Source organism: Camellia sinensis, chromosome 2 (genome assembly GCF_055761805.1).
Source record: "Camellia sinensis isolate YWXY chromosome 2, ASM5576180v1, whole genome shotgun sequence".
Taxonomy (NCBI): domain Eukaryota; kingdom Viridiplantae; phylum Streptophyta; class Magnoliopsida; order Ericales; family Theaceae; genus Camellia; species Camellia sinensis.
The window spans coordinates 57,123,237-57,144,208 of NC_138962.1; the positions used below are offsets into that span (position 1 = coordinate 57,123,237).

Below are 20,972 nucleotides of genomic sequence, written 5' to 3' on the forward strand. Positions count from 1 at the left end.
ATTATTTATATATTTTTTTAGAAAAAATATTTTGATACAAGTAGAATTCATAATTTTTGATAAATTTAATTAACACAAATGAAAATTTGATTTCAGATTGAGAATATATATTTTTTTTAACTTTGAGAAAAAATATTTTTATAAGCCTATTTTATATAAAATCACATTCAGTAATAACAATTTTCATCCATCATTAATAAATTTATTTATATTTAACTTTCAATTTTAAAATTTTCTACATAATAAATTACCTTGCATCGGACGGTCACCCACTAGTTTCTTACAATTACAAAACACAAGACTCGCAGTCTTAAGGAGTCGAAAAATATATAACCAATACAAATTCATAAATCTCACTTCTCTTCGTAGCGCTCCTTTGGTCCGACTCTCATATCAGGTATTCTTCTGTCTCTCAAATTTGACAGATCTAATTCCTTTTCGACCAATTCGTGTTACTTTCTTCATTGGCAATTCCAGATCTAGGTTTTTTTTTTTTTATTTAAATTCCATGAAGTGTTTCGAATTCGCGATCAACATTTCTATGCAACTTAGATCCGATCAATTAACCGAACTTTCGCTGTTTACGAGCTCCAATTTGCGAAATCAGTCTCAATTATATGTGCATTGCTTAGATCTATACATATAAATCTATGAATTAGGTATATGTGTGTTTATGTTAACTTTTCTTGATTGTCCAGGCACTCGGTACGACTTGCGTTGCTGCTTTCTCATCAGTGAACGGTGCACTGCAATTGGGTCAACATGGTATTTTTTTTAATTTTTTTTTGTGGATTTGTTTTCTTGGTGGTTTCTTTGACATATTTGCAGTTTTGTTTTTTTAATTTCAAGTGTTATACTGTGTATTTTTGTGATTTAGGTGGTTCTTGCGGCTTCCATTATAAGTAAATCTGGCAAAGGTGAGTCCCTTTCTATCTTTGAAATAATTTTCATTACGTTGGGTTTACCAATTATTTTATGATTCTTATCGTATTGGAATCTTTAAGGATTTGAAACAAACGACTGATTGTTTTGTCAATTGAACCAGAATAGGGTAGGAGACAATGGTAACCTGTATCAGTCACGACATGCTGCATCAGATGACATGATTGCAGCATTATACAATAATCTTTTGTTTTTTTCTTTTTGATACGGAAACTATCCTATGGGGATCAGATCCATTTTTACATTAATTTGAGTTTTTATATAATAACAATATATAGGGAAGTATATTGATCTCAAGTTGGTTTGAATAAATTAGTCAATTGCTAAAAAGAGACAATTAGAGAACTAAACAAGTAGCAAGCATAAATGATAAATGCTAATATACCCAAATGGTCTTGACTAGGAAGTTAATGTATATACCTCACAAACTATTCATACACATGAAAGAAAAAATGTGTAAAAAGAGAGAGAAGATTATGGGCTTACTTGTGGTGCAGGTTTTTCAATAGGTTCTTATTGCATCCTTTTACTTCTCCCTTCTCATACCAATCATGAAAACATAAATTCCTGTTCTACCATGTTTTAGGAATCTATGTTTTGGTATTTTTAATTTTTTGAACATGAGCTTTAGGGATTGCCGATGATTTTATATTGGGTCATGTAATTGGATTCCCTTGGTGAATTTTAATTGGGGATTCTTTGTGACTTAGAGTCCAAATCCAAGTAGGAATATTCCTAGAGTTTAGATGTAGCTATGTAATCCTTAGTTCAATGGAAAAGTGTAGAGAATAATTTTCTAGAGTTTTTGAAGTGTTTTTGTGATTGTGCAATGCAACTGTACCTTGGGTGTGGTGCCTATGGGAACCTAGTTGTGATGCCTTGTCTCTTCTATTTTTTCCTTGTCTTCTGATTCTCTACATTTGAAGCCTTTATATTTCTTTGAAGTGGATTTGATTAACTTCTATCCTACTCCTAAACTCTTAATTTACAAGCCTACCTATTTCCTTGCTGATTGATCAACCCTAGTACTCAAAGAACACCAAAGCAATGCCTGATTTGCTTTCCACGGGGTAATTCATAGACCTAAAACGGCCCCAATTCCTTGGCTTTCTTCATTTAGTTCAGTCTCAACCCAGTGTCCCTTTTATGTGATTTCTACCCATTGGAATCCACAATTTTGCTTGCTTTTTGGCCTAAAAAACTAACTAAAATAAGCATTTTGAACCTCTTTTTTCACAACTTGTAGGAGTGTTTTTCATGCTCGCTTTACATTAGTACCATTTTCATTGCATTCTGTGTGTGTGTGTAAATTTGTTAAAGAAAGATATGCTGAAGGGGGTGCAACCAGGTACAAAGGAAAGACAATGAGTACACAGGAAGACTACACAAAAGAAAACATAAAAGAAATAAAGTAGAGAACTTTGACCCCATTATTTTTTTCTCATTTTTATTTTGGTTTTATGTTCTCTTTTTGTTCATTGTGGTGCCAACATCCCCTTTCTTGAAGGCTGGGGTGTGTGGGTTGTGCAGTGTAACTTGTGGGGATTTTATGCACGTTTTGTATTAATTATTTATCCATCTCTATGCATGGATCTATCACCGATGTAGTTTAAAACTCAGTCCATCAACCTTGAGGTTGTAGGTTCAAACTCTGAGAGCAATCATTTTGTGCAAATTATGATAAAGGTTAAGTTTACTCCTCCCAAACCACCATTAGGACTAGGCTGGGAGTACTTCCCTACTATGAATTTTTATTTATATATGATACTCTCTCTCTCTCTCTCTCTCTCTCTCTCTCACATCTATATATATATAGAAGTACAATTACTGGTGTTAGTGTTGGAAAAGTGACTTGGCAGTGAATTTATTTCTGAAGTTGAGATTTGTTGGATGGGTTGTCAGGAGCACAGCCTGTCTTTCATTTTCTGCTTTCTTTTCCACATCGAAGGTTTTTTTCTTGCATTTTGTGCATGTTTGAGGTAATGCTGTTAATAGTTTTATCCTATATATTTTTTGCAGCACTTGTTTCAAGACAATTTGTGGATATGTCTCGCATAAGAATTGAGGGGCTCCTTGCAGCTTTCCCCAAGTTGGTTGGAACAGGAAAACAACATACATACATTGAGACTGAAAATGTGCGCTATGTTTACCAGCCAATAGAGGCTTTGTATTTACTGCTTGTAACAAACAAACAGAGCAACATTCTTGAAGATTTGGAGACACTTAGGCTTCTTTCCAAACTAGTATCCTATCAATAGCTATTATTTCTATTACTGTACTGGCTGTTGTCTTGATATATGTGTCCATTTTGTTGAATGAGTTGAGTTTCTCTATTCTCTACCAGTTAAGCCTCACATGCTTCTGATACTTAAAAAAAAAAAAAAAAAAAAAAATGCCTCATGGTGTCTTGTGAAATCTGATTTTTCTCTTATGAAGTTATACCAATGCAGCTTTGTGCAAGTTCCTTGCAATCACGTTGAATGTTTTTGTCAGTGGTGATGCTTTTCAAGATACTGATCTGTTATAGACACTGTCCATTATATTGACTCCTTAACTGTGTATAGGTTCCTGAATATTCTGTTTCTCTAGATGAAGAGGGCATTTGCAAGACAGCTTTTGAGCTGATTTTTGCATTTGATGAAGTCATCTCCCTTGGGCACAGGGAAAGTGTAACTGTTGCACAGGTTAAACAATACTGTGAGATGGAGAGTCATGAGGAGAGATTGCACAAGTTGGTAATGCAGAGCAAGATCAACGAGACTAAGGACATCATGAAGCGCAAAGCTAGTGAGATTGACAAAAGCAAGGTATTTGCTGGGGCTGAGAAATCATCTGCAGTGTCCTCTCCTTTCATAATTTTTGTCAGCTTTTTTGTGAACTTTGTTTAGTTAAATCATATGCGAATGCTTTGCAGATCGAAAAGAATAGAGGTGATAAAGGAGGGTTCATGTCTATGCAGTCAATGGGTTCTGGTAGAATTGATTCTGGTTTTGGTAGTGATAGTGGCATATCTAGCAGTGGAAGTGGTTTTGGAGGTGGTTCTGGGTTTGGATTAAGCACTGATATGGATTCCTTCACCAGCAGCAAGTCTAAAGGTTTGTTGTCCATGTTCATCTGTGTGAAATTTATAAATGTGCAAATCTTTGACTAAATTTTGCTTGTCATTATGAACCTTCTGTGAAATAAAGTGATGTAAGATTATCTGGAAAGTGGTTAAATGTTTTTGCCATAGCTAAAACCCATGTTGCATGGAGGTTTAAAGACTGTAATCACATGGCACTATGTCTTCTTGCATAACTCTAACTATGTTATCATTTTACTTTTGTTTTGGCATTTATTGGATTTTCAGTTTTAAATTTCTGTATCTTTTGTTTATTCGTTTTTGAAATCAAAGACTGGATCTTGGTTTTTTTGGATGATACGCCACCTTTTGCACAAATATGTTTGAGCAACTGTTTTTTAAGGTAACTGAATGTTCAGAAGATAATAATTTGTTAATTTTTGCAGGAGATTGCTAAATTCATGGCTATTTAAGCTATACACAGCTCCTCACAATGTGGGACCCACCTATGTGAGAGGAAGGGCTGTGAATACAACCATAAAAGCTGTGGATTTAGCTGTCTTCATTTATATATTAGTAAACAGTCCTAAGATAATCTGATGGCTTTTTTTTTTTTTTTTTTTTTTTTTTTGGGGGGGGGGGGGGAGGTGGGGGTGGGGGTGGGGGTGTTTAAGTTTTTTTGGGGGGTATATGATGGCATGTTCTTCCATGACACACACAGACTGTTGGAAGCAAGCTCACTGGTATGCAGGTCTTGTCTAAATAATTTGTGTACAATATCTGACTAAAAAAATCATCAAGTCCTAGTATCCTTATTCGAAACTAGCTGTGGTGGATGTATATGCTTCAGTTTCTACTTACGGTTGGTTAATAATGAATTTGGCATCAGCAGTTTAGGTCTATTTAAACAATAGTTAAACAAAGTATGCTTCGTGCTGATCACATTTCTCTTTCCATGATGTACTTATGTATCTAAATTATGATAAAATATTCCTTCTAATCATATGTAATGACACCATATTAAGGGGTTGTTTGGTGTGTCTTAAATAAGTACACTTTTTAACTATTTAGACTAAAAAGTTGAGGAAAAAATATATGGTTGTTTGGGTTAATTTTTTGACTTTTTATGGAAAAATGTGTATTGAAAAATTGTATAAATTAGTGTGTAGGAGAAGATTAGGAGTGTGAGTTGTACAGCCGTACTATCTGCACAGTTGAATTGATGTTAAGAAATGATTGGCTACTTTTCGGACATTGCACTAGACGGTGCTGTTCGGCCCGTGGGGGCCATCATGGGTCCCATTTTGATAATCTGAACCATTCAATGTGTAGAATTCGTCGAATACTATATGCCTGTGAAAAATCACATTGATTGGATATCGAGAGCTATCTGATTAGATTAGTTTTTTTTTTTTTCAGCCGTTAATTATAACACCATCCATTTTTTTTATACAAAATTGATTTGATCATGTAGTTAGCGATATCCGATCAATGTGATTTTTTACAGACATATAGTACTCGACGAGTTCTACACATTAAACGGTTCAGATTATCAAAACGGGACCCGTGATGGACCCCCACAGGCCGAACAGCAGTGTGTTAAAATTGCACCCCAGCTGTGCAATTTTTCTTGAAAAAAGGCAGCCACAGATCTGAACGGGTCAAATCTATCTTGTAATTTTGTATGTAAAATTAATTTTTTAATATTTTTTAGTGAATAGTGATAACTTTTTGACTTTTGTCTTTTTTTGGACATGCCAAACTAGGCCTAAAAATCCTGGATTATGTGAGATAGTCTTATGGTTTTCCACATCTCTTAGTTACTTTTAACAGCTAAACACTTGCATGCATAACATCTGCACCTGTACAGTGTGAATTTATTTACAACTGTGTTCTTGATATTCGGTTATGCATTAGACTCCTGAGATCAGTGACTAGGGTTGGTTTTCCCTCCATTGACCAAAGGTATTTGTTGTTCATGAAGTATGGTGCCAGATGATTGGAAATCAACTAGGGATATACTTAGACTATTTGTGTATTGCTTCATTAGGTCGTCCAGCTGCATCTGCTACTGCACCTCCTAAAGGTCTTGGTATGAAGCTTGGTAAAACACAAAGGGCAAACCAGTTTTTGGAATCTTTGAAAGCTGAAGGGGAAGTTATTCTTGAGGATGTCCGTCCAAGTGCTGGTCCAACCAGAGCAGCTGCTCCACCACCAACTGATCCCATTACATTGACTGTTGACGAGAAAATCAATGTGACACTAAAGCGAGATGGTGGTGTCAGTAACTTTGATGTTCAGGGAACCTTGTCTCTTCAAATTCTTAACCAGGAAGATGGGCTCATCCAAGTTCAGGTTCTCTCTCTCTCTCTCTCTCTCTCTCTCTCTCTCTCTCTCTCTCTCTCTCTCTCTCAAGCAGACATGCTTGTCTTGGTATTTTATGGTTATGTGTGCACATGCGTGATTTGGAAATAATGGCGTGTGTTTGTCTGCACATTCATGATTTGGAAATAACGGTGCGCGTTTGTATGATGCTTATATTTTATGTGCAAGCAAGGTTTTGAAAAGCGGTAGCAGGGTGTAACGGCCGTAACGTAACGTAACGGTTACGGTAACCGAAACCGTGATTTTTTTTTCCCGCACAATTTGAAGAAAACTTACCAATATGCATATATATATATATATATATATATATTTTTCCAAATCACATTTACTGGGATTTAAAATAAATTTTGATCAATCTTTGTTAATTTTTAAGTATGATCCAATATATTTTATATTTTCAAATCATTATAAAAGGAGTTTTTTACATTTTATTTCAATAATTAATGATTTTAAGAATAATTAATTTTAAATGTCTACAAATTATTTTGGGTAAATTACATTGACAACCCTTGAGGTTTGGTTCAATTATTATCCATCCCCTGACGTTTTGGAAATTACATTCCCACCTCTGTGGTTAATAGTTTCATTTCACAAACCCCCTGCTTATATAAAAGGTAACAACTCCTAATAGAAAAACAGAGGAAATTACATTAAAAAAAAAAAAAGAAAGTAGAAGGGGAAAAAAAAAAAAGTTAAGGAAAGAGGAAAAAAAAGAGAAAGTAAAGTAAAGCAAAGCAAGAAAAAGAGAGAGTGCATGAGTTCAATGTCTTCATTCCGTCTAAATAATTACAATGATAAGGAGGTTAGTGTAATTTCCTAAACGTCAGGGGTGATATGTATTAAAACCAAACCTCAGAAGGTGTAAGTGTAATTTACCCAATTATTTTTTTACAATACCTGAACTATCTGAATAAAAAATATTCACAATTATTAAATAAAAGGATTATCAAATAAAAATTGTGCCATAAATTTTTAAAAAAATTCATATTAAATTTTTTCTTTAGGCTTGGATCACTTGAGTATTTGTTCTTTTTTTTGTGAACTTTTATTTTTTTCTTGGGAAAAAGAAACTATTCAAAATATTATAAAAGAGTGTAACGGTGTCTAACGGACCGTTACGGCCGTTACACATGTAAATTTCCGTCACACCGCTATAGCGGCCATAACGGGTAGCGGTAACCACCCCAATCATTACGTAACAGTTGCGGCTACTTTTTAAAACCTTGTGTGCAAGTGAAAAGGAATTTAATATTACACTTGTTAGAATTATGGGAAAAGATTGTGGTCAATTATATACAGAAGCTGAAGTATTACTGTTCTTAGGGATTTTACGATATGTCATGGTTAACATTAGAATGAATTTATGTTGACTTGTTTGATGTGAGACATGTAGATCTTTGTCATATTAGACGTTATTTGACGTGTTTGAGAGAAGATGGAAGTTAAATCTTTGTCATGTTAGATCTTTATGATTGTTTATCATCACTTTTCACCCAAAGAGTGTCAACCTTGCTGAAAATAATTCATTCAGTAAAAGCATTTACTTCATTCCTGTAGTATAAGCTACTTGAATCTTGTCATATCATTCCACTAGCTGAGAATTGTGTGAAGAATTATAAAAAATAAAGAAAGCTTTCCTTTTGAAAGAGATATTTGAGAGCTAAATGATTATTTTCTGTAGTATACATGTAGGACCTGTTTGGCCATCCCTTGAATTTGAATGGCTCCATAATTTGCCATGTATTTCTCATTTTAATGTGAATGCCTATCAGCTTGAATGGAACCGTTTGAAAAAAAGGGTGACTTCATCAGAAAGAAAAAAATGGTGACTTCATCTGATTTTTTTCATATATGGTCATTTATAGGCTTTATGGAAATAACAGTTCAAGGTGATGAGTTTTAAGTTAAATTTTTTTGTGAGAAAGGAATGGCCCCATTCAATTTCAATTGGAAATTCAAACAGGAGTTTAGTTCTTCACCATATTTAGAGACTATAATGTTGCCTTCAGTTTATTTCTGCTGTTAAAATATTAATGACTTTTTAAAGCCAATTTTTGTGGTACCTTTAGAAGTGCATACTTTTTTCTCCATGAGTTGAGTATGTATATTTAAATTCTGATGCTTTATCTAATGGCATGCTTTAACATCTTGTCTTACTTTCAGATTGAGACTGGAGGCAATCCAGGTGTCCTCTTCAAGACCCACCCTAACATCAACAAAGAACTGTTTTCCAATGAAAATATTTTAGGCCTCAAAGATCCTAACAGGCCGTTTCCTGCTGGTCAAGCTGGTGATGGTGTTGGCCTGTTGAAGTGGAGAATGCAAAGTGTAGATGAGTCAGTTGTGCCATTGACGAGTGGGTTTGCATTTCCTGCTATTTATCTTTCTGGTGTATGAGCCCCCCCCACCCACTTCTTTTAAAGCCCTTGTTATTCATTAAAATCTGGTTTTGTCTCAGTCAACTGCTGGCCCTCGGTTTCTGGAACTGAAACTTACGTCAGTATCGAGTATGAAGCTTCATCAACATTTGATTTGCAGAATGTTGTGATTTCAGTACCTCTTCCAGCTCTTAGAGAGGCACCAAATGTAAAGCAGATTGATGGTGAATGGAGGTGAACTCTTAATTTATATTGTTATTAAATCTTATGTTCATACAGTTTTAGGTCATTATTGTTTGACAGCTGAGCAATTGTTTGATGGAGCCTTGGATTGTGAGTTATAATTGAGATCAATTTTAGGAGAAATGGATGTTGGGTCAATTAGAACGGCATGGTAAAAGCTATATCCTCCAAAATATAATTGCATTTTGTAGGAAAGACTATTTTTATTTATTTATTTGGAAGTCATGATTGTTTTGCATTGATATGCTTTTCACATCATTTTTCTCTGTTTAGCAGTATGAGAGAAGGCAAAATGTGAAAAATATTTTGGGACCACTTGCTGTTTTTCTTTTTCCCGCAAAATTTGAAAAATGTATTATACATTTTTGATGTTTCATCTATACCACTTCAAAATGGTTTTAAAATGACCCTTCAGGAAATGGAATAGATGTACCAGCTTATCAAGATCTTGTTATGTAACTTCTTAAAATTATAGCTTGATATTCCCACAATAATTACTGCAAAAACCTCATATAGCTGCTTTGATTACTCCCTTTTTTGATTTCGCTTTCAACAGACGTTTTAGAAGGTACACAGTTTAATGATTTGCTCACCAATAAATGGGTTTTTGTTCCACTTCTCTTGTTCAATGGAGTTGGGTTTACAATACCTGTATGTTTTCTCACAGGTATGATTCCAGAAATTCCATTTTAGAGTGGTCCATACTTCTCATTGATAACTCAAACCGCAGGTCAGTATATGATGATGTTTCTTTTATTTAAAAACTAAAATTTATTGTGCATTCTAGAATTTGTAGTGCTTGTTTGGTTTCTAACTTCATTTTGGAACACTTGGCAGTGGATCTATGGAGTTTGTTGTCCCTCCAGTAGATGCATCAGTCTTTTTCCCGATTTCTGTGCGTTTTACTGCTGCAAGCACATTCAGTGAACTGAAGGTTTACTTCTCTTTTTCCATTTATAGTTGATTCATTCAATTTCTCAGCCAATAATAATGGTGTTGGTGTTGTACTTAATTTTGGTTGACATTTATATGCATCTATAATGCCTGCAGCATAGAAAAGGTTTACTTTTCTTTTTCCATTTATAGTTGCTTCGTTCAATTTTTTCAGCCAATAATAATGGTGTTTGTGTTGTACTTAATTTCGGTTGACATTTATATGCATCTATAACGTCTGCAACATAGACTTTTAATAAGAATTAAATGCACCTCTCTTGAATGGTGAACTTGTATTAGAGTAGATCAGAAGGTAGCTGCAAAGTTGCACTAATTTAAAGCGAAGAACTCTTTAAATGTTTATTCTGATTTATGACTTCAATTGATGTTTAATTCAGTTTCATTTTGCATGAAACTGGTTCAAATTACTCATCCGGAAATGGTAGTCAGCAGAAATTGGAGAAATCGTCTTGTTTGCCATTATATGACAGATCTACAACATGCCTGGAATAGGGATTATTTGCCATGTTCTATAGCACGTCTGCATGTGAAGTCATCTTGTTTAACCAACTAACTTTGTTTTGTTAAAAAATCTTGAAGAACATCTAAATGTGTGCTTTTCTTTCTTGGGTTCCACTTACCAGTTTGTTAGATTTTTGTAGAATAATTGCCATGTTTAGGGTTGATTTTGAAGCACGTTTATGACATATTTGTGCATGATGGAGCATAAATCTTTGGCAGGTGCTTAATGTCTTGCCGCTGAGAGGTGGACCATCGCCAAGGTTCGCTCAGAGAACACTTCTATCCACCGAGAATTACCAAGTGGTGTGACTTGTGTTTTAATATATAGGAAAATTGGTTGAGAAAGTTTTTAATACGATTTTGAAGACGTTTTCTTTTGGAGCTTGTGCTACTAATGAGACTACCATTAACTTCTTATTTTTTGGTTCCCTGTTTCTTTATTGCTGAAATTTTTGGGACATTGTGATGCTGTGTAGTATTGGTCCATAGATATACTTTTCTGAATATGTAGCATTGTTGTTCTTTTCATTAGCTTGGACATATTTTTCTCTCAATAAATGGTTTTATTGGTGGATGGTTGCTAATCTTTTTACAATTATTTTGTCATTCATTTATTGTCAGCTCTTCTATTATATAGATTAGATTTAACTTGTGTTGCCAAGTATCAAACTATTTGATTGTACATTCGCGTCGCTAACTGAACAAGATGCAACTTTCTTATTTCTTCGTTCAAGTTGTAAGTCTGGGTTAATTGGGATAATCAGTTGGTTTTTTTTTCTAGTTTAGTTTTTGCACTTGATTAACACCCAGAAAACAAAAACAAAAAAATTAATTAATTTTGATAACACTTGAATCAAAGTTCTAACACTTCCAAAAATCATATTATCAATGTCATTTTATTTAAGCATGCTTCTCGTAATCTTGTTACTCGGAAAAGCATTGGGTATTTTCTTTGAATCACCAATTAACTTCTCAAAAAATGGATTCCTGTTTTACATTTTCTCTTCCAAACTTTGCACTCTCACTCCACTCCACCCTTTTGTTTCTAGTCTTGTCTTACCTTTCATGCCCATCCTTTGTACCCCCACATTTGGGTCCCACCCTCAAATCTATAATGTCTTTGCTTACATATACACACCTCAACCTTTAGCTCTACAGTTCTACCTCCACTCCTTCCTGTACCCCCAAACTTGTCTTCAATAGGATATAGCCTATAAATTCTAGCCCCCTCACCTCCATTTCTGACTACACATTTAACCAAGAAACGTAGAGAAGAGAAACAAGAAAATGAATGGGTATTCTAAATCAAGTACCATATACTTATCAGATCTCCAACCTTTCTCTCAAACCCCAAAACCCATTGAGAAAACTAGCCCAAACCACACCTCCAAAACCCAAGAAACCAAACAGATGAGCACCACCAATGAGTACCCTCCAGATCAGCTAGAAAATGAAGATGGGAATGGAGTGAGGTTTGGTGTGATACTGGGCAAGAAGTACAGCTCAGCAGTGTCTTCTTCTTCATCAACAGCCTCTTCTCACAGGTTCAGGTTAGACAACAAGCAGCAAGGTACAACACCACCACTGCAGTCTGCAGTGAAAAGGGTTTTCTCCATGAGAAGATCTTCATCAGTTTCTGAAGGGTATTGTAGGATTCATGACCAGTGTGTGACATTATCATCCTCCTTTGATGATGGTGATGATGATAGTGAAGGAATGTACGACAACAATGCAATGCAGGCAAGATCTGTGAAGAAGAAGAAGAAGAAGAAACAGCATAGGACTGGCAAGATATTGAAAGCCTGTAAGCGTATTTTTGGACTTTAGTTGTTAAAAAAAGATTATTGTATTTCCATGAATGAACCTACCTTCTCCTTTTGTCATGGCATTCAAGCCTTTGTTTGGACTTTTTTTTTATATATTTATATTGTAAGACATTATTTTTGAGTGTTTTTGTTATTGGGTCATAATTGGGATTTTGTGTACTGTACTGTACTGTGTGACGGATACACAATAGTAGTGTATTCTTCTCACTCAGATATGCTATCTGTAATTGAAAACTTTATCTGTCGGTCGTTCAAATTTGACTTAAAAAATAAGTTTTAAAATGTGTTTACGTGAAAATTAAGTTTTAAAATGGGTTTGCATTTCAACTTAGGAAAATGTTTGGAGCTCTAGGTAGGGCTCAAAAGTGGATTTCTCATAGTGATGTGGTATTTTAACTTAATGTTTTTATTCTTTTTGTTTTTTTTTAATTGTCACATCACTAAAACTTATATTAAAACTCTATTTTTAGCGTTGTCGATCACTTCCTTTGAACTTATTTACCTAACAAGTTGATGTCAAAATCAAGTGTGCGAGTAAAATCTGATTGGCAGTCTCTGATTGGCAGACTGAAATTTCCAGACTGAGGCTTGGACAGATGTTATGGTCTGTTTGACATAAAGGCCATGTTAATGTAGAAACAATTAAAAATAAAAAGGTTGATGCACAGATTGAAGGCTGTTTGGGCAACTCATCAAAAAAAAGAAAAAAAAAAAAGAAAAGAAGGTTATAGGAAACTTTCAATTTATTTTGAGTCACATTACCTCTATTTCCTTTTACATAAAATAGTAAAAAAAAGTTTAAAAAATAAAAAAATTAATTTTTAATCATCTTTCTAAAACACCTTGAGAAAATATGAAAAAATTGCCAAATTTGTTAACTGCCATATTTGGTGAATAATCATAAATGTTTTTTTTTTTTTTTTAAAACAAATGTGATCTTATTATGTAATTGCAAATATTTGATTAATTAATTTTTTTTTTATTATGAATGATCTAAACTATACATAATAAAACGATTTGAATTAGTAAAATAAGTTTAGAATTGACCCACACGAGGGACCACGCAGCAACATCCACAATTCCAGTTAAATTCTAGTTCCTATGGAAAGGTTCAAAGACAACAATAGCCCATTTGATTTAACTTTTCCCAAACTGTGAGTCGATAAAAAAAACAGCAACCAAAATCACCATTTCTCCAACTTCCAGATGATCATTTTTTTTTCCCTACTAGAAAGTGTACTGAACATTCTAACACACTCCCAAATAAATAAAGAAAAACCATAAACAGCCGTCAAAGTTGCACCAAGCTAATACAATATTGGAATCTTTTAAAAAGTTGATAAAAAGTTAGTTTCTAATTTTTTATCCATTTTAAATCACATCATCTCTCACATAACTTACCCACCAAAAAACAAAATAAACTAAAAAAATCAACTTTTTACTAAAACAGGAGTCTCCCAAGTTTGGAAAGTCTCAAAAAAGTCAAAAAGTTACTCAAAAAATTAAAAAATTATTACTATTTATCAAAAGTCAACAATTACGACTACACAACTCCCAATATTAATTTTTCTCTACACATTAATTTATACAATTTTTTAATATATATTTTTTCATAAAAAATCAAAAAATTAACTCAAACATTCATATTTTCAACCTCAACATTTTAGTCTAAAAAGATAAAAAATGCACTTAGACACTCCAAACAACCCTTCCCATTGTTCATATGCAAAAACCACTTTTCATACATCTACTAAACAAACTCAGATTGTAATCTTGAAAAGTGTGCACAAATTCACAAGCCAAAAAGACCAAAAACGTGAGCGCCCAACGATGGGATAGCACGCACTTCAAGGGCAACAATGGCCAAGGAATTACCTTTCATCATGACAACAAGGCTCATGAAAAAGCAAACAAAATACGCCCCAAATTCTCATAAAAACAAGCTTTAGAAGAACAAAATTCTTATTGCATGTTATCTTCCATCTTTAGCAAATCAAATCAATCAAACATCATTCAAGGTGTAGATTCCCTCAAGTTTCCATATCAATATGGTATCTATCACCCAAAACCAGTTTAATCCCCATCTATTATCCTAACATTTTCCCACTCATCCAAATGAAAATCCTGAAAAAATATGGCCCAGCATCAAATCCCATTCTAACAAAATCATCACTTATACACACAGTAAGTAGGAAATTGAACCAGAAAGGGTAAAATCAGCTGGCCATCGATCTTAATCTCCTGTGTTGTCTTCTCACTTGCTGTCAGTAAAGTCTGCATCAATGACATCCCCATCAGGTCCTTTGCCTGACGATGATTCTGAAGGCCCAGTACTACCACCTGGGGCAGGCCCAGCACCAGGCCCAGCAGCACCGGGCTGGTTATAGAGTGATTGGCCGAGCTGCATGACTTCTTGGTTAAGGGCAGCCATGGCGTCCTTCATGGTCTGAGTTGATCCCCCTGAGATTGCATCCTTGAGCTCCCCGAGTTTGGCCTCAACCTTTTCCTTCACTGGGGCCGGAACCTTGTCTCCCAATTCCTTTAGCTGCTTCTCTGTCTGGTACACCACAGAATCTGCTTGGTTCTTTGTGTCTATGGCATCTCTCTTCTCCTTGTCTTCCTTGGCAAACTTTTCGGCTTCTTTAACCATCCTCTCTACCTGTGTAATTTTATAGACACAGCGTTGGTATTATTCCATTGAAGTAGCTTTACACAAAGCTGTATACTCGGTTACAGTAAGCAAATGACCTGGGAGTATTTAATCACATGAAGCTTGCATGAGGCTTCATGAGATTTAAATAGAGCATGCATCAATCACCAGCATCCCATTTAAAATTAAAATGCTATGGCTTAAGGTCTGAATCGGCTCTAGAGTAAAATCTATATTTTGGCCCAAGTAATGTACTGCTAAAAAACAGTGAATTCATAGTATTACAAAAACTTGAGATATGGCTAGGGAGGAAACCAGATAAGTAGCCTTTATTTCTTCTTCTTTCCCTCCAACTCTATATTATTTAATTTACTTCTTAGGGGTAGGTCTGCGAAACGAACCAATACTTGTGCTTGACTGATGTCGGCTTGTTATGCAAACAAGCCAACGTTGAACACATTTTTAAAGCTCATTAAGTTTTCAAGCCCAACTTGAGCAATCTATTACTTGGCTCGATAAGCCCATATGCACTATAAGAAAATCTACTCAACCTTGCCTAGTGTTCGACTCATTAAAAACTCATCCCAGATTAGCTCATCATATAAACAAGCCAAACTTGAACACGTTTTGAAACCCATTAAGTTCCAAACCAAGCGCGAACAACTTACTACTCTCCCATTTGCAGCCCCACTAACGGGCGTGTGAGGGTTAAAAAACACATCATCACTGGGACTCAACCAACACCTTTCTACTAGGGTTGCAACTTGGGCAGGCTCAACCCGAGCAGCCCGAATTTTTTTAGGACTTGGACAAAATATTTTTAAATTCGGTACGGACTTAGACAAAAATTTAAAAGCCTGAATTAAATTTGAGCAGACTTGGGCAAAGACGTCAACCAACCCCAAATCCGAATTATACATATATAGATATATAAAAATATTAAATATACATATATATTATTAGCCATTACATGATATTAAAGTAATTTATATTATTAAATCATATTGAATATATATTATATATACAAATAACATTAAATCGTACTTTTTTTTTTCTTTTTATTTTCACTCATAAATTGTAAGGATTACTATAGTGGCATCTCTCTTACATTATATAAATTATTTGTTTTGATGGTATTAATAATTTTCTATAAATAAAAAAAAAATTGTAAATAGAGTCAAATTTTAATAATTTAATAATGTAACTGCAAAAAAAAAAAAAAAAAAAAAAAAACTGAAATTCATTTACAATTTTGGCAACTCGGACAATTCGGGTTTAACTCGAGTCAGGCTTGGGAAAACAACCTCGGGTTACAATTCAGGCTTGGGTGGGTCTTAGCACAACTTGGCCTAGGCTTGGACAACCTCCCAACCCGATTGAATCTGCCCGAGTTGCACCCCTACTTTCTACCACAGTGGTAGGAGATGCCAATCAAGCTAGCAACTACTGATAATAGTAAAAACTTAGTTGATAACACCTTGTTTAGGAAAAACTACCTCATCACCAGGCAAGGTGCTTGCACCAGTAATGGTAATATCTTGCTTCTTCCCGGTGCCTTTATCAACGGCAGTGACAGAGAGAATGCCATTTGCATCAATGTCAAACTTGACTTCAATTTGAGGAACTCCGCGTGGGGCAGGTGGGATTCCATCCAGACGGAAGCTGCCAAGAGATTTGTTGTCCCTAACAAATTCTCTCTCACCTTGGAGAACATTAATCTCCACACTAGTCTGCCCATCAGCAGCTGTTGAGAACACTTCTGACTTTGAGGTGGGCAAAGTTGTGTTTCTTGTGATAATTTTTGTCATAACACCACCAAGAGTTTCCAGACCGATAGATAATGGGGTCACGTCGAGAAGGACAATGTCACTGACATCTCCAGACAAAACACCAGCCTGAAACAAATTGAATAAATGCATAGAAGATTAGCCCACAAACAAAAGCTAAAATAAGAATTCAAACCACAAAATTAAACCAAAAGTAACCACAATTAACACTCCAACTACAAAACAAGCTTAGTCTTCACCGGGTGTTAAGTCGCCTCAAAGGATGATAACGAGGGACAAATGCACACACGAAATATGAATATAGCAGGAAAATAAGATAAGGATTGACCTGAACTGCAGCACCAAGGGCAACGACTTCATCAGGATTTACTGAAACATTGGGTTCCTTTCCGGTCAATCTTCTAACAAGTTCCTGAACAGCTGGAGTACGTGTTGAACCACCGACAAGGATCACTTCATCTAGATCAGTGAAAGCCAGTTTTGCATCCCTCAATGCAGTTTCAACTGGTCTTTTAAGCCTAGGGTCAAAATCAAAACTTAAATCTGAGTGCCTCCATATTGGTGCAAGGTTCACTTGTGAACTAACAAATTGACAATAATAGCCAGCCTAAAAAGAGAATATGAATGAGAGAGAGAGAGAGAGAGAGAGAGAGAGAGAGAGAGAGAGAGAGTTTTCTTTTGGTAATATAAGCTGGAACAGCCACAAACCAATTGGCAATCAAGTCATTCTATATATAATGTAATAAGCAATCTAATTGGAAACTTAATTGAAATGGTACTAGTTACCTGTCAAGCAGATCTGAACATAATTCCTCAAACTTTGCCCTTGTAATGGTGGTTTCAATATGTTTGGGGCCATCTGCAGTGGCTGTAATGAAAGGCAAACTGGAGAAAAGAAAAATAACCATCAATCATAATTGAGAGAGAGATCTATTACGATGATGAGGCTCAGAGATACCACAGACCACACATACCTAATATTTGTCTGTGTCAAAGACGACAATTCCATTTTTGCTTTCTCGGCTGTCTCAGTTAGACGCTGAAGAGCTTGTTTGTCCCTCAAAAGATCTATGCCTTCATCTCTCTTAAAATTAGCAGCAAGCCAATCTACAATTCTCTGCAAGAAGAATACAAGTCGTAAATTATATTCAGTAGTAACTCACCAAACGAAATATAAGTAACAATAAAAATAAACAAACGTTTATCATAGAGCATAACATGGGCAAAGACTGTCAACCTTGTCGAAGTCATCACCACCCAGATGTGTATCACCAGAAGTAGAAAGCACCTCAAACACTCCATCGCCAACCTCAAGAACTGTGATTCAAGAGAAACAACTATTATGAATACAAAGTTGCTTAGAAACAAACCATTGTCAGCAATCCTTTAACAATGGAGTTAAATATGTCAATACAATGATAATCTCTACTGACAACAAGCACATACTCCAATTTGTACATCTCATTGAAGTGCGCAAAGAACTCATCATCTGGAAGATACAATCTAATAGCTTTATCCTAACCTAATTTGTTAAAGCAAAATGCTAATGCATGTGAGGATGTTGCATAGCTACAAGAAAATGAACTTCAAGTAAAGATTGGCAGGTAGAAAAAAGTAACGAAGAACAGAGTCAACAGGTTCATGATATCATGTTTCAATAATTGTAAATCATGACAAAAAGTTCTAGAATAGAAATGACCAACAATGTTCCAGGATATACAAAGAGTATTCGTGAGATAGTCACAATACCTGAAACATCAAAGGTACCACCTCCAAGGTCAAATACTAGAATGGTTTCATTGTTCTTCTTTTCAAAGCCATATGCCAGTGAAGCAGCAGTAGGCTCATTGATAATTCGTAAAACTTCTAAGCCAGCAATCCGACCAGCATCCTTTGTCGCTGTCCGTTGGGAATCATTGAAGTACGCAGGTACTGTGACCACCGCTTTAGTAACTTTGTCGTTCAAAAATTTTGATGCATCATCCACAAGTTTTCTCAAAACCTAATCAAAAAGAAAAAGAGAGTAACTTTATAAAGTTCTGTTTTTAAAAGAATTATATCCATGAGAAAATGAAACAAACCACAATTCAACATTCTTGAGCATATATATATATATTTTTTAATGAATGAAAAAAATAAATAAAAAAAATAGCAAACAGCCGTATAAAATTATAACACACAGTAAATATCAAAATGAACAGTAGTTAGTCATGCAGTATGGAATACCAAAGCCAAAGGAAAACAACAAACAAAAGCACCTAAAAGGCTAAAAAGTGAGATGCAGACAAGAATGCCGTATCATAAGCATTATTAGTACCGACACCCATATCATGACCTTCAATTGACATTATTATACATATTTATCATGACCTTCAATTGACATTATTATACATATTTATTAGCAAATAGATTCCACTCAAAGCATTAACCAAAAAAGTTTCCATATGGAGCTGCTCAGCTCTCACTTTTGATTTCAGAAATTTCTCTTAGGATTACTTTGCTTATATTATCCATTTTATTCTAGGATAACATAATCCCAAAAGAGTAGTTCGCAAGAAAATGCATATTCAACAGCCAATTCACCATGAAAAGCAATACAATTCTAGTATCCATTTCCACATTTTGTGCCATCACGAAAACTCAGATTAAAGATAAATTGCAATCTCATATCAATCACATAAATAAAATTTTAAAATTAGCAATCAAATGCATAAAAATCCAAAGATATTAGAATCCCAAAAGGGTAGTTCACAAGAAAATAAATATTCCACAACCAATTCACCATGAAAACAAATACAATTCTATTATCCTTTTCCCCATTTTGTGTCATCACGAAAATTCTGATTAAAAAGGTAATGGGTTCAGGAGCCTAAATTCAAACCCAAAAACACATCCAAACGAATAAAAAGCATAATCATGTCATATCCGCACCACATCAATCAAATACTAAATGTTTTACCTGAGCAGAGATTTCCTCAGCAGCAAATTGCCTGCCCATAGCAGGGCACTCAAGCTTAACATTACCGTTCTCATCGCGAACCACGGTGTAGGAAACCTGCTTAGCTTCCTCATCAACCTCAGACATTTTCCTCCCAATAAACCTCTTGACAGAGAAGAAAGTGTTCTCAGAGTTGACCACAGCTTGCCTCTTAGCAATCTGACCTACAAGCAAATCCCCAACCTTTGTATACGCCACCACAGACGGCGTCGTTCGCTGCCCCTCGGAGTTTGTGACGATGACAGGCTTGCCTCCCTCCATCGCCGCCACAGCCGAGTTCGTAGTACCGAGATCGATCCCTACTACCTTCTCCGCCACCACTCTCACCGGTCCAACGCCCCCGCTTCTCCGGCTGCTGTTGTTCTTCTTCAGCTTGGGGATATGAAACGACGGCGTGTTGTTGCTGGTCAGTCGTTGATGGCCGAAGAACAATGTTCTCGGAGATTTTCCATTTGAATGCTTCGATGACGACGATGCGAACACGGTTCCTCCGAGAACGTGAATCTGAGCCGTGGATGTCGCCATTTCTGTGTTTGAATCAACAAAACTCGAACCCTAACCCTAGTAATTGAAGCAGTATGTATGTTATATGTATATGTGTGTGTAGAAAGAGAGAGAGAGAGAGAGAGAGAGAATTGAGAGGTTTTGGAGGTTGGCGTGGGGAAGTGTGATGGTGAAAGCAAGATTGTTAGGAGCGAGGTTTGGTTGATAGATAGATGGAGTGAGTGAGGGGTTGAAGTTCTGTTTCCAGAGAGTTCGCGGACGATAAGTGAGAGAGAAGGGTTTTAGGAGGAGCGATAGTGAGGGGTAAGTGATGCCACGTGGCGAGTTTTAGAAAGGTTTTTTTGACTCGTTTGTTTTCGGAGATTGAATGGAGAAAATTTATAGTGAGGGGATTAATAGTGAAAGGATTGATAGTGATGGAATTAAGTAAAATTGTATTTGTTTTGATGATAGTTATTAGTGTAGGAATTGTTAAATTATTTTTATATAAAATAATAAAATAAATAAAAAAATATAAAAAATTAAACATTAATATTTATAAAAAAATTCTCAATATACAACAAATAAAAAAAATAAAAAATTTATAATCCCCTCGCTATTTTTCTAATATCATCTCCCTAACCTCTATCTCAATCCCCTCTCCAACCTCCATCTATATTACCTCTACCATCCTAATCCCCTTCTCAACTCTACAAACAAACACAACATTAAATAATACCTCCACCATCCTAATCCCCTCTCAT

General features: G+C 35.3%; 2 protein-coding genes across 2 annotated transcripts; one reads left to right on the forward strand and one right to left on the reverse strand.

The window, feature by feature from the left end:
• Positions 1-239: 239 nt before the first annotated feature.
• Positions 240-11,038, forward strand: LOC114264219 (clathrin adaptor complexes medium subunit family protein). Its single transcript, XM_028204814.2, has 12 exons — positions 240-397; positions 699-765; positions 878-917; positions 2,962-3,185; positions 3,507-3,749; positions 3,857-4,037; positions 6,054-6,358; positions 8,552-8,744; positions 8,847-9,000; positions 9,677-9,739; positions 9,847-9,943; positions 10,684-11,038. The coding sequence occupies exons 2-12, from the start codon at positions 763-765 to the stop codon at positions 10,771-10,773; spliced, it is 1,593 nt and encodes a 530-aa protein (XP_028060615.1). The 5' UTR covers positions 240-397; positions 699-762; the 3' UTR covers positions 10,774-11,038.
• A 3,196-nt stretch (positions 11,039-14,234) lies between these two features.
• On the reverse strand, positions 14,235-20,528 carry LOC114264220 (stromal 70 kDa heat shock-related protein, chloroplastic). Its single transcript, XM_028204816.2, has 8 exons — positions 19,687-20,528; positions 18,477-18,729; positions 17,965-18,044; positions 17,702-17,844; positions 17,514-17,612; positions 17,056-17,245; positions 16,437-16,835; positions 14,235-14,949 (listed from the first exon to the last, which is right to left on the reverse strand). The coding sequence occupies exons 1-8, from the start codon at positions 20,248-20,250 to the stop codon at positions 14,545-14,547; spliced, it is 2,133 nt and encodes a 710-aa protein (XP_028060617.1). The 5' UTR covers positions 20,251-20,528; the 3' UTR covers positions 14,235-14,544.
• Positions 20,529-20,972: the final 444 nt, after the last annotated feature.

Excerpts from the sequence above, each read along its gene's own strand:
- LOC114264219 (XM_028204814.2), top strand. Across the intron at positions 3,186-3,506 it reads TTAGGCTTCTTTCCAAACTA|GTTCCTGAATATTCTGTTTC; the intron begins GTATCCTATCAA and ends AACTGTGTATAG. Across the intron at positions 9,944-10,683 it reads GCACATTCAGTGAACTGAAG|GTGCTTAATGTCTTGCCGCT; the intron begins GTTTACTTCTCT and ends AATCTTTGGCAG.
- LOC114264220 (XM_028204816.2), bottom strand. The coding sequence starts at position 20,250 with ATGGCGACATCCACGGCTCAGATTCACGTTCTCGGAGGAACCGTGTTC. Across the intron at positions 17,845-17,964 it reads GTGGTGATGACTTCGACAAG|AGAATTGTAGATTGGCTTGC; the intron begins GTTGACAGTCTT and ends TTCTTCTTGCAG. Across the intron at positions 14,950-16,436 it reads GCACCTTGCCTGGTGATGAG|GTAGAGAGGATGGTTAAAGA; the intron begins GTAGTTTTTCCT and ends AAAATTACACAG.